The sequence below is a fragment of the Saccoglossus kowalevskii genome, chromosome 10 (genome assembly GCF_978046115.1).
Source record: "Saccoglossus kowalevskii chromosome 10, keSacKowa6.1, whole genome shotgun sequence".
Classification (NCBI taxonomy): Eukaryota; Metazoa; Hemichordata; class Enteropneusta; family Harrimaniidae; genus Saccoglossus; species Saccoglossus kowalevskii.
This window is the reverse complement of record NC_140650.1, coordinates 23,826,808-23,840,016: the sequence shown is the minus strand read 5'-3', so window position 1 is coordinate 23,840,016 and position 13,209 is coordinate 23,826,808. Positions and strand designations below refer to the sequence as shown.

General features: G+C 35.8%; 1 protein-coding gene across 1 annotated transcript in view; it reads right to left on the bottom strand.

Annotated features, from left to right (window-relative positions):
* The window catches only part of LOC100369912 (large ribosomal subunit protein bL35m-like), a 23,155-nt gene extending 9,946 nt beyond the window's left edge, over positions 1-13,209 (bottom strand). Inside the window, exon 1 of the mRNA XM_085504398.1 lies at positions 13,160-13,209. Coding sequence (XP_085360524.1) covers positions 13,160-13,193 — 34 coding nt within the window. The 5' untranslated portion in view covers positions 13,194-13,209. The remainder of the gene's footprint in view (positions 1-13,159) is intronic.

Sequence of the window (13,209 nt, the reverse complement as noted above, 5' to 3'; positions counted from 1 at the left end):
GTGTGGACAAATATTTGAGATTAATTTTGGTGTAGACAACTCTCGTTTCATTATTTTACACCATTACAAGTTGTTAAATTGAGAGAATAAATGTCTCAACAAATATTAAATACTTAGTTTGATGTAAACAACTCACGTTTGATTAATTCCCACAATTACAGGTTGTTAAATTGAAAGAATAAATGTGCGGACAAATATTTTAGACTTATTTTTGTGTAGATATCTCTCGTTTGATTAATTCCCACAATTACATGTTGTTAAATTGAGAGAATAAATGTGCGGACAAATATTTTAGACTTATTTTGGTGTAGACAGCTCTTGTTTAATTATTTTACACCATTCCAAGTTGTTAAATTGAGAGAATAAATGTATGGACAAATATTTTAGACTTATTTTGGTGTAGACAGCTCTCGTTTAATTATTTTACACCATTACAAGTTGTTAAATTGAGAGAATAAGTGTGCGGACAAATATTTTAGACTTATTTTGGTGTAGACAGCTCTCGTTTAATTATTTTACACCATTACAAGTTGTTAAATTGAGAGAATAAGTGTGCGGACAAATATTTTAGACTTATTTTGGTGTAGACAGCTCTCGTTTGATTAATTCCCACAATTACAAGTTGTTAAATTGAGAGAATAAATGTGCGGACAAATATTTTAGACTTATTTTGGTGTAGACAGCTCTCGTTTAATTATTTTACACCATTACAAGTTGTTAAATTGAGAGAATAAATGTGCGGACAAATATTTTAGACTTATTTTGGTGTAGACAACTCTCGTTTAATTATTTTACACCATTACAAGTTGTTAAATTGAGAGAATAAATGTATGGACAAGTATTTGAAACTTATTTTGGTGTAGACAACTCTCATTTGATTAATTCCAACAATTACAAGTTCTTAAATTGACAGAATGAATGTATGGACAAATATTGACCATTATATTTGTGAGTAAATACCTGTTGTTTAATTAATTTTAACCTCTACAAGGTTGAGAGAATAAATGTGTCGACAAATATTTGATACTTATTTAGGTGTAAGAACTCGTGTTTGACCAACTTCCACCATTGCAAGTTGTTAAAATAATGAAATAAATATACTGGTATCATTGGATATTTGATTTAATTGGGAAACTTTCTAACAAAATGTTAACTGCTGGCTTCGAACCCTCAATCAACAATTCCGCAGACACGGTATAAATTCAACAACACCACAGAAGATATTCGTCTGTTGCCTGAATTGTTTTCGTAATATAGGGAACGCCAGCGACACTTTAACAAAACTTACCTTGACTTGGGTCTTGTTTATCTCTTGTCACAATCTGGAAACTGTTGAACAAATTGCGCGTCGTCCAGTTTAAGACGTTAGTTATTTTATTATTTATTCATTCAGTTTTGTGGAGTGTGGATGGAGTTTTGTGAGGTTTATTATTTTTTTGCGACGTTCTTTGTTTACTTGTTTACGGTTTGAGAGATTTCAGTTTATTTGATTTACGTTTTTACGGTAGCTCTGAGCGGGACTCGAACCCACTGTCTTTTCAAGCTAATTTTGTTTTATTTTGATGGCACGCTTGTGTACCACGCCACGACGTTGGTCGTTAAGTGGTGTTCATTTTTCTAACTACTCCAGTGTTCCGATGAGTTGAACGGAAAAGCCAAAACGATTGCTGGTTTCTGATTGCTTCGGTTCTGGTGAGTGTGTATCTAGTGTGATTCGAACCCATGTCGTTTGTATTGGGCGTTTTTTTATTTCCCATGTTAGCTACGCCGTAATATGCAACCACTTCCCCGTTTTATTGTGATTTTGAGTGTTTAATGATATCTTCCTCACCCGTCACGCCATGACCCAGTTTCAACCACACGGCCATTTTGCAACACAGTACGTGACCCTCGGCGTCACCCGACTGACTATATGAGCGTTCTGTTCAACTGTTAAGCTAGGATTTATTACCGTTATTATCATTATATTGTCACGTGATTTGTTTTACCTTATGTGTAATGTCTTAAGTATCTTTATTGTAATTTGTATATACCAATTCGTATATACCGAGGAAACGACCCTGATTGAAGGTCATGTATTTTATGACGTCACCAATTCGTGTGTAGGTACTGCTTCTAGATCTGTGCCGTGATTATAATAATGTACACAAAATAAATTTGTTGAATGGTTATGAAATACAAATAAAAGTCAACTTAGTTTCATCGTAAGCGAATGATTCCGGTCTCGTATAAACGTTTGATGCTGTAGGATATCCGCCATGTTCTCTTAGGTCAAATAGGTCAAATCGCTAATTAACCAATCAAAAAGCTGGATGATGCCAACGTGTTCAAATTACCATAGCTTATTTAAATATGTTAATGTTATTGAACGCAATGCGGAAGAGATTGATGTTGTAGTACGATATTTTGGCTTGGATTTTGATGCGAAAACGGCATGATTTTTTTTAAATAAAAAAATTAGTTGTTTTTAAAAAATAAACTGGTCATCTGAAGAATAATTTAACATTGTTCACAGTGATAACAGCTCATTCTCGAAAGGAAGCTTACCCGCTCACGCTAGTCACGATAAAAATCATACACGTGTACTCTTGAATAGACAGACGTCAATGACTACGGTAAAACTTAGACTCTATTTTAGCCGGCAGGATTGATTGAAATGTCCGAAAAATGACGCCAAAATACACCTTAAAAGTCCCATTTTATTTTCTTAAATCCCATTTTATTTTTTAATCCAAGGGCGAATTTACGGCAGAATTTGGTCCCTCAAATAAGGGACACGTGAGCTTTGATTCTAACCGGATACATTGCACTGGGTCGGGGAGATCGTTTGCTAAACTTCCATGTATCTTTTGTCCAATGGGTACCTGTACTTCGAACATTCGCAAGTTTTCCTAGGTAGTGCGAGACAGCTTTGTCTTTTGACCTATTAGTTTTGTGCTGACCTCTTCTCCGCGTCTTGATGTTTTGTTTTGCTTGTCATAATACTCACTGATTGATGACTTTGTTTAGATTTTGAGTTACAACTCGGCCACGACCTTTGCTTTTACCGTGAAACATGAGGAAGTTTACGTCAATTGACGGACATTGCATTTTTTAAAAACTAATGAAGCACACTGTCTATCATCCCCATTTTTTTTTTGCTGATTTCTATTCTGAAAAATTCGACCGTCCGAAAATGCACCTTAATTTTGACTCTAAAAACACGTCACATTTCTAACACCAATTATTTAAAACCGGTCGAAAATTTTGGAGTTTTTACGGTACTTTAGATATCAGTGTGAAAGCTTAAAATTGGTTAATTATGCAAATTAGGTAATTAATATGTACAGATTTTAACCCACAATTATTCAGGTCTGTCTATTGTCCTACAGCATCCATGTACATTCATTGATATGTGATGTATAGTACCTGAGATATCAGTGTGAAAGTTGGTTAATTATGCAAATTAGGTGATTAATATGCACAAATATTTACCGGAAACTAATTGGGTCTGCATAATTCTAGATTCATTGAAATGTGATGATTAGTACTTTAGATATCAGTAGAAAAGCTGAAAATTAATTATGCAAATTAGGTAATTAATATGCACAATTATTTACCCTAAAACTAATCAGGTCTCTGCATAGTCCTAAAGGATCTATGTACCAAGTTTCATTGAAATGCGATGATTAGTACTTAAGATACCCGTGGAAAAGCTTAAAATTAACTAATTATGCAAATTAGGTGATTAATATGCACAAATATTTATCGAAAACAATCAATCTCTGCATAGTCCTTGAGTATGTAAGTACCAAGTTTCATTGAAATGTAATGCTAACTACTTATATCAAATGCTGAAAATTAATTAATTATGCAAATTAGGTAATTAATATGTACTGATATTACCATAAAAACTATCAGGTCTGTGCAGTGTCGTATGACATCTATGTACCAAGTTTCATTGAAATGTGATGATTAGTACTTGAGATATCAGTGGAAAAAACGAAAATTGACTAATCATTATGCAAATTAGGTAATTAGTATCCACGGATTATTACCAAAAACTAATCAAAACCGAGCATTAGTTCAGAGCATCTATGTACCAAGTTTCATCAAAATCCAATGAGTGGGTGTTTAGATATCAGTGGAACAGTCATGGAACCACTAAAAAATAGCTAATTATCATGCAAATTAGGTAATTAATATGCACGGATTTTTACCAAAAATTAATCAAATCTGCGCATATGTTCAGAGCATCTATGTACCACGTTTCATCAAAATCCAATGAGTGGTTCTTTAGATATCAGTGGAACAGTCATAGAACAGCTAAAAATTAGCTAATTATCATGCAAATTAGGTAATTAACGAGCATGGATTTTTACCAAAACCTAATCAAATCTGCGCATTGGCCCAGAGCATCTATGCACCAAGTTTCATCAAAAACCGATGTATGGTTCTTGAGATAGCAGTGGAACAGTCTGACACACATATACACACACACACACACACATACACACATACACACACACATACAGACACACTAACTGCAAAGACTCCCATTTTGTGCTTCGCACATGGGAGTCAAAAATTCGAAGAGCATTGGGGAAAATATTAATAATCATCCTTATCAATCGCTTGCTTTATTTTATTCGAATCTATGAAATTCATGATTTTTTTTACATTTGTTGGCAACTTCCGCGCTAAAAAAGATTGAAAATGTGGGTGTGGTTATTTTGCAAAGTCCTGTTGATAATACGGACAAATATGGTTCTGTGACCCAGTTCGTGCTCCGATCAGGTGACTCTCAGCCAATCAATGATGTTGTAACAAAGCATATTTGACGCTAATTGAAGGGTCGTCGTATAATCCAATCTCCGGCGTCGATTCACATAGTTGTTTGTGCTGTGACAGGCTTCAAAATTATTCGCTGAAAAACATATATTTTGACAAACTGATGGAATTTGACCTTAGTTCAAAAAGAACATACTAGGCTAAGATACATTAGAGCTCACGCGAATCAGTTTTCTCTGCAAGTTGTGAAATAAAGTAAACCAGAGTAGCGTCAATGATTTTCAGCCCTGAAGGACATTGAATTGTTCATCGACTGGCCACCAAATAGTTATGGCTATAACTAAATTTGACACGTTTTTCTTTTAAGCCCAATAAATTATTCATACATGTCAAGCTCTGTTCGATTTTTTCCAGGGCATGTGGCCGTTTTTAGTCGAAAATATTTTTTTGTGGGAACACTTTTGTGGTACGTATACAGTATAGACCGAGCTCATTCAATGATCGTGACTTAATTTTAAAAATTGAATGTCAAATTTTACCAGACGTGGACCAATGTGGATTCGATATCGTTATTTTTGGAATTAATCACTAACATTTCCTCGTTTCTCTGCTCTGTCAAAAGGAGTTACCTAGGCTTTTTTCACGTAACTGTCTCATTAAAATAAAAATAAAAATATTACATCTAGAACAAGCACCCAAAACACGTAACAAGAGGTCCCAGTTCAGTTGCTTTCACGATACAAGTGTAATACAGCTATTAGATTTGAAGTGTCGTTCAGAATGTAATAATAGTTAATACTAGTTGTATGTTCACACTTCACTATCAAAACCACCATTTCGACCACCCATGTGCCAGTTTTCAGTATTTGGGTGAGCAGTCAATGTTTTCAATAAGCGAGCGAGCGAAAAAAAAAAAAACGAGATTAAAATGCGGTCGGTTTCCGGTCGGACAAGAACGCGTGGTCTGAAATTAAGCGGTAAGCGGTCGATGTAAAAGCGGAAGGTTGGGCGAAATGAGTACTGTATGACCATGTTTCTCCGACGAAGTCTCGACTGACAATAATGCTGACAATGGACGTTAGATAAACACGCATTGTTTGCAACTGGAAGCTTATCACCCGTTATATCAGAATCGTCAACAACAGAGTATACAGATAAGATTTTATCATTTAATTCCTTCCAAAGATAAACACTATGCAAATATCCACAAAACGGCAGTTGTAGTCTTTTCTGCTAGTGTTTTAAAACACTAATTTGAGCAACGTTATTTCGCAATTTCCATCTTTTGTAAACCTGGGGTGATGTATCAAGGTCTAAAGTAACCGTTTTATCAATTTTTGAAAAATCAAGAAAAAAGTGAAAATTTCCCTTCTCGCTACCTTAAGTATCTTTATTGTAATTTGTATATACCAATTCGTACATACCGAGGAAACGACCCCGATTGAAGGTCATGTATTTTGTGACGTCACCAATTCGTGTGTAGGTACGGCTTCTAGATCCGTGCTCAAAATCCTTCCAGAAATGCTTAATATTTGATGATTTTTTAGCACAAAAATGGCCACCATTCAGCCATTTTGAATAAGACCCTCAAACCAATATATCTGTATATCTATGACATGATGTATAATGAATATTTAAAATTTGAACATAATCAATCGAAGCAAGTCAGAGATATGGCACTAGAACCACATTCATTAAAACAAAATGGCCACCAGTTGGCCATTTTGAATCTTATCTGAAAAACAAAATGATTTGTATCAAGGCCCTATAATGTCTAATGTATATACCAAATTTGAACAAAATCCACCTGTAAACATCTTTACATCTAATATTAATTTAATCCATCTTTAATGTATAATATTATGTATGATGTATGTGTGCAGTTTGAATGTAAATCGTTCAAGGATGTCTAAGATACAGGTCCGGACACACGGACGCACACATGGACGCACAGAGGTCAATACTGCGTCCAAACGGGGACTAAAAATCTGTTCAGTGGTTATGTAATTTCTTAACATTAAAGGCATTTACTATACATACATGAAAGCATTAAGTTATTTTTGATATCAATATTTATAAACTAATGTTCATAAAATTCAAATAAGAGTTGAAAAATACACAAAATCACCAGGTGTTTCATACGCTTCATATTAATAGTGGCACATGTACATTCAATTAGAGATATAAAAGTTGAGTCTTTCATTAGATGAGCAGCTGCTATGTAAGATTCATGAACCATCTTCATCTGGCCTGGTTCTAATTTTGGTGTAGATGCCTTAGCCGATTCACACATCTTCATAGGAGACTGCTTTGGTCCAAGCTTATTAAATGCAAGACTGTGTAAACTTACTACCCTGATTCACGTTACACAGTGTAGCCATGTATACATCACACTGTGGACCCTACATCAAACATGGTGCGGCGCGACGCAACGACAACCCTGCTTTAAAAAGTGGATCATTAGGCATCATGTCATGTAGGAGAGACCCAGAAATGGCAATGTAGAGAAGTCATTTACTTATCCCTCCCAGGATCACAGGCGCCAGGATTGCATATCACTGGTCTTAATGGGTGACCTATTCAAAATCTGGAATAGGAGAATCTTTTTATCGTGATTTCAGCCCACATCAAACTTTTTTTCCATAATCCTCCAGCCCCTCCCCCAATTTCAAATTGGTTAACCCTAACCTCGAGTCGATTATCTGACATCTCACGACCTAGGTCCTGATTTTAACAAAATGATTCACGATAATTGAAGTTGTTGATATCCCTGTTCATGTTTATCATAAATAAAGTTGCGTATCACCAACGCTATATTGGCTTTATTAGTCCCCGTTCGGACGCAGTCCGAAAACGGGGACTTATGTTTTGCCCTGTGTGCGTCCGTCCGTCCGTCCGTGATCACCTGTATCTCGAACATGCATGGACCGATTAAGTTCAAACTTCACTCATACATCACACATTATATGGGACATATGCACATGCATTTTTTTCATGATCCGATTAACGATAGCCGAATAGCGGCCATTTTAAGGCCGAAAATGCATCAAAATCGCACATTTTCACCATTCCGGACCCGGATCTCAGTTATGCATGGACGGATTTTGTTCAAATTTGGTACATACATTAAACATAATAGGACCTTGATGCACGTCATTTTTTTTTTGGATCGGGTTCGAAATGGCCGACTGGCGGCCATTTTGTATTAAAGAATTCAGTTCTGGATCCGTATCTGAGACATGCTTGGATTGATCGAGTTCAAACTTCACACACACAAGGTACATCATGTCACAAATATGTATGTGCATTTGTTTCATGATCTCATTAACGATAGCCAAATGGCGGCCGCTTTAAGGCCGAAAATGCATTGAAATCGCACATTTTCACCATTCCGGACCCGGATCTCAGTTATGCATGGACGGATTTCATTCAAATTTGGTACATACATTAAACATAATAGGACCTTGATGCACGTCATTTTTTTTTTCGGATCAAGTTCGAAATAGCCGACTGGCGGCCATTTTGTTTTAAAGAATTCAGTTCTGGATCCGTATCCGAGACATGTCTGGATTGATCAAGTTCAAACTTCACACACACAAGGTACATCATGTCACAAATATGTATGTGCATTTGTTTCATGATCTCATTAACGATAGCCAAATGGGGGCCGCTTTAAGGCCGAAAATGCATTGAAATCGCACATTTTCACCATTCCGGACCCGGATCTCCGTTATGCATGGACGGATTTCATTCAAATTTGGTACATACATTAAACATAATAGGACCTTGATGCACGTCATTTTTTTTTTCGGATCAAGTTCGAAATAGCCGACTGGCGGCCATTTTGTTTTAAAGAATTCAGTTCTGGATCCGTATCCGAGACATGCTTGGATTGATCGAGTTCAAGCTTCACACACACAAGGTACATCATGTCACAAATATGTATGTGCATTTGTTTCATGATCTCATTAACGATAGCCAAATGGCGGCCGCTTTAAGGCCGAAAATGCATTGAAATCGCACGATTTCACCATTCCGGACCCGTATCTCAGTTATGCATGGATGGATTTTGCTCAAATTTGGTACATACATTAAACATAATAGGACCTTGATGCACGTCTTTTTTTTTCGGATCAAGTTCGAAATGGCTGACTGGCGGCCATTTTGTTAAAGAATTCAGTTCTGGATCCGTATCCAAGACATGTCTGGATTGATCAAGTTCAAACTTCACACACACATGGTACATCATGTCACAAATAGATATGTGCCTTTGTTTCATGATCTGCTTAACAATAGCGGAATGATGGCCATTTTAAGGCCGAAAATGCATCAAAATCACGTATTTTCACAATTCCAGAACCGGATCTCAGTCATGCATGGATGGATTTTGTTCAGATTTAGCACAATGTGTTGTACATATGCAGGTGCATTTCGGTCATGATCTGCTTTGAATCACTCAAATATGAACGGAACGGGGACGTGTCATGGCAGAGCTCCAGGAGTACCTACACTTTATGCAATTTTTTTTAAAATTATGCTAATTTATTCATGACGTAGCAGTTTCTGTGCTCATGAATATTCATTAATTTGTGGGTCATTACATTTTAAAAGGGGCGATATATTATTTTTGGGGGAAGAGTTAGAAAGGGGCATTAGCAATCCTTAGGGGGTCAATACAAAAGAAGGGACCCATTTGGAGAGCAGCCATGCTCCTCGTGTCTGTTGTTGCACGTGACCTACAGCTGTCAACTGTGTTAGTTCTTCGACTGTGTTCGTTCTTTGACGACTTCGACTGGCTTCCATGTGAGGTAGTATTCTTGTGTTCTGTTTTCCTGACTTGAGTTTTTGAATCCGCTGTTTATGATTTTAACGTCTTTCATGTCTTTTGTAGGAGTGTCCAATCCGTGATTCGAACTTGCGATCTTTGAGTTCTTGTCCACTGTACCACGAGTGTCTTCACACAGGAGTTAGGATTTAAGTCCTATTCATAGGACACTGTCTTCACTAGCATTCAAAAATCTAACTAAACATACCGGATTCGAACCAGCGATCGCTCACATTGCTGACATAGTACAAATCAACTGAGCTATGTGGGTAGTCATGCAAATTAATTAATTTGTTGTCATATTTAGCTTTATTGCCAAATGGTGTTTGCGAAAAAAAGATGGGCAGGCAAGGGAATTGAACCCAGGTCCTCCTGGTCACTATGTAGAGAACTGACCCACAAGATCACAATGGATTGACTGGATGTATTTGCATTTGATAAGACTATATAGTGTGTATATATATAGAAATACAACATATTTCTATTATTGAGTTACAATTGTCCAAAAAATTGCCAATTTTGTGTTTTTACTTGTGTAAACTATATGCATGCCATAACCCGTTAGTGTACATCTTGCCAATTGGGTGTTTGCCATTTGCGTTGCCCATACCTGACCCGACCCTAACCCTAATGCCAAGACACGTTCCTGTTAATAATTCCGTTGCCCATACCTGACCCGACCCTTACCCTAATGCCAAGACACGTTCCTGTTTATAATTGCTCAACAATGATACTCTGTTGTGCACTGTCTGCGGGTAAGTTGCATTGATGTCAACTGATTAAACAAGTCGCGTTTAAGTAATTTCCACTATTAACAACTGGTTAAATTGTGACAATAAATGTGTGGACAAATATTTGAGATTAATTTTGGTGTAGACAACTCTCGTTTAATTATTTTACACCATTACAAGTTGTTAAATTGAGAGAATAAATGTCTCAACAAATATTTAATACTTAGTTTGATGTAAACAACTCACGTTTGATTAATTCCCACAATTACAGGTTGTTAAATTGAAAGAATAAATGTGCGGACAAATATTTTAGACTTATTTTGGTGTAGACAGCTCTCGTTTAATTATTTTACACCATTACAAGTTGTTAAATTGAGAGAATAAATGTGTGGACAAATATTTTAGACTGATTTTGGTGTAGACAACTCTCATTTAATAATTGTACACCATTACAAGTTGTTAAATTGAGAGAATAAATGTATGGACAAGTATTTGAAACTTATTTTGGTGTAGACAACTCTCATTTGATTAATTCCAACAATTACAAGTTCTTAAATTGACAGAATGAATGTATGGACAAATATTGACCATTATATTTGTGAGTAAATACCTGTTGTTTAATTAATTTCCACCTCTACAAGGTTGAGAGAATAAATGTGTCGACAAATATTTTAGACTTATTTTTGTGTAGACATCTCTCGTTTGATTAATTCCCACAATTACATGTTGTTAAATTGAGAGAATAAATGTGCGGACAAATATTTTAGACTTATTTTGGTGTAGACAGCTCTCGTTTAATTATTTTACACCATTCCAAGTTGTTAAATTGAGAGAATAAATGTATGGACAAATATTTTAGACTTATTTTGGTGTAGACAGCTCTCGTTTAATTATTTTACACCATTCCAAGTTGTTAAATTGAGAGAATAAATGTATGGACAAATATTTTAGACTTATTTTGGTGTAGACAGCTCTCGTTTAATTATTTTACACCATTACAAGTTGTTAAATTGAGAGAATAAGTGTGCGGACAAATATTTTAGACTTATTTTGGTGTAGACAGCTCTTGTTTGATTAATTCCCACAATTACAAGTTGTTAAATTGAGAGAATAAATGTGCGGACAAATATTTTAGACTTATTTTGGTGTAGACAGCTCTCGTTTAATTATTTTACACCATTACAAGTTGTTAAATTGAGAGAATAAATGTGCGGACAAATATTTTAGACTTATTTTGGTGTAGACAGCTCTCATTTAATTATTTTACACCATTACAAGTTGTTAAATTGAGAGAATAAATGTGCGGACAAATATTTTAGACTTATTTTGGTGTAGACAGCTCTCGTTTAATTATTTTACACCATTACAAGTTGTTAAATTGAGAGAATAAATGTGCGGACAAATATTTTAGACTTATTTTGGTGTAGACAACTCTCGTTTAATTATTTTACACCATTACAAGTTGTTAAATTGAGAGAATAAATGTATGGACAAGTATTTGAAACTTATTTTGGTGTAGACAACTCTCATTTGATTAATTCCAACAATTACAAGTTCTTAAATTGACAGAATGAATGTATGGACAAATATTGACCATTATATTTGTGAGTAAATACCTGTTGTTTAATTAATTTCCACCTCTACAAGGTTGAGAGAATAAATGTGTCGACAAATATTTGATACTTATTTAGGTGTAAGAACTCGTGTTTGACCAACTTCCACCATTGCAAGTTGTTAAAATAATGAAATAAATATACTGGTATCATTGGATATTTGATTTAATTGTGAAACTTTCTAACAAAACGTTAACTGCTGGCTTCGAACCCTCAATCAACAATTCCGCAGACACGGTATAAATTCAACAACACCACAGAAGATATTCGTCTGTTGCCTGAATTGTTTTCGTAATATAGGGAACGCCATCGACACTTTAACAAAACTTACCTTGACTTGGGTCTTGTTTATCTCTTGTCACAATCTGGAAACTGTTGAACAAATTGCGCGTCGTCCAGTTTAAGACGTTAGTTATTTTATTATTTATTCATTCAGTTTTGTATGGTGCAGTTTTGTGAGGTTTATTATTTTTTGCGACGTTCTTTGTTTACTTGTTTACGGTTTGAGAGATTTCAGTTTATTTGATTTACGTTTTTACGGTAGCTCTGAGCGGGACTCGAACTCACTGTCTTTTCAAGCTAATTTTGTTTTATTTTGATGGCACGCTTGTGTACCACGCCACGACGTTGGTCGTTAAGTGGTGTTCATTTTTCTAACTACTCTAGTGTTCCGATGAGTTGAACGGAAAAGCCAAAACGATTGCTGGTTTCTGATTGCTTCGGTTCTGGTGAGTGTGTATCTAGTGTGATTCGAACCCATGTCGTTTGTATTGGGCGTTTTTTTATTTCCCATGTTAGCTACGCCGTAATATGCAACCACTTCCCCGTTTTATTGTGATTTTGAGTGTTTAATGATGTCTTCCTCACCCGTCACGCCATGACCCAGTTTCAACCACACGGCCATTTTGCAACACAGTTCGTGACCCTCGGCGTCACCCGACTGACTATATGAGCGTTCTCTTCAACTGTTAAGCTAGGATTTATTACCGTTATTATCATTATATTGTCACGTGATTTGTTTTACCTTATGTGTAATGTCTTAAGTATCTTTATTGTAATTTGTATATACCAATTCGTATATACCGAGGAAACGACCCCGATTGAAGGTCATGTATTTTATGACGTCACCAATTCGTGTGTAGGTACTGCTTCTAGATCTGTGCCCGTGTCATTGACAATGACTTGTTTTTTTTCAGAAAATAGCAATAATCGGAACTAACCTGCACACGCTCGTCCCAGCCAGGGCGCCGCCATCTTTAATTTAAGTTCG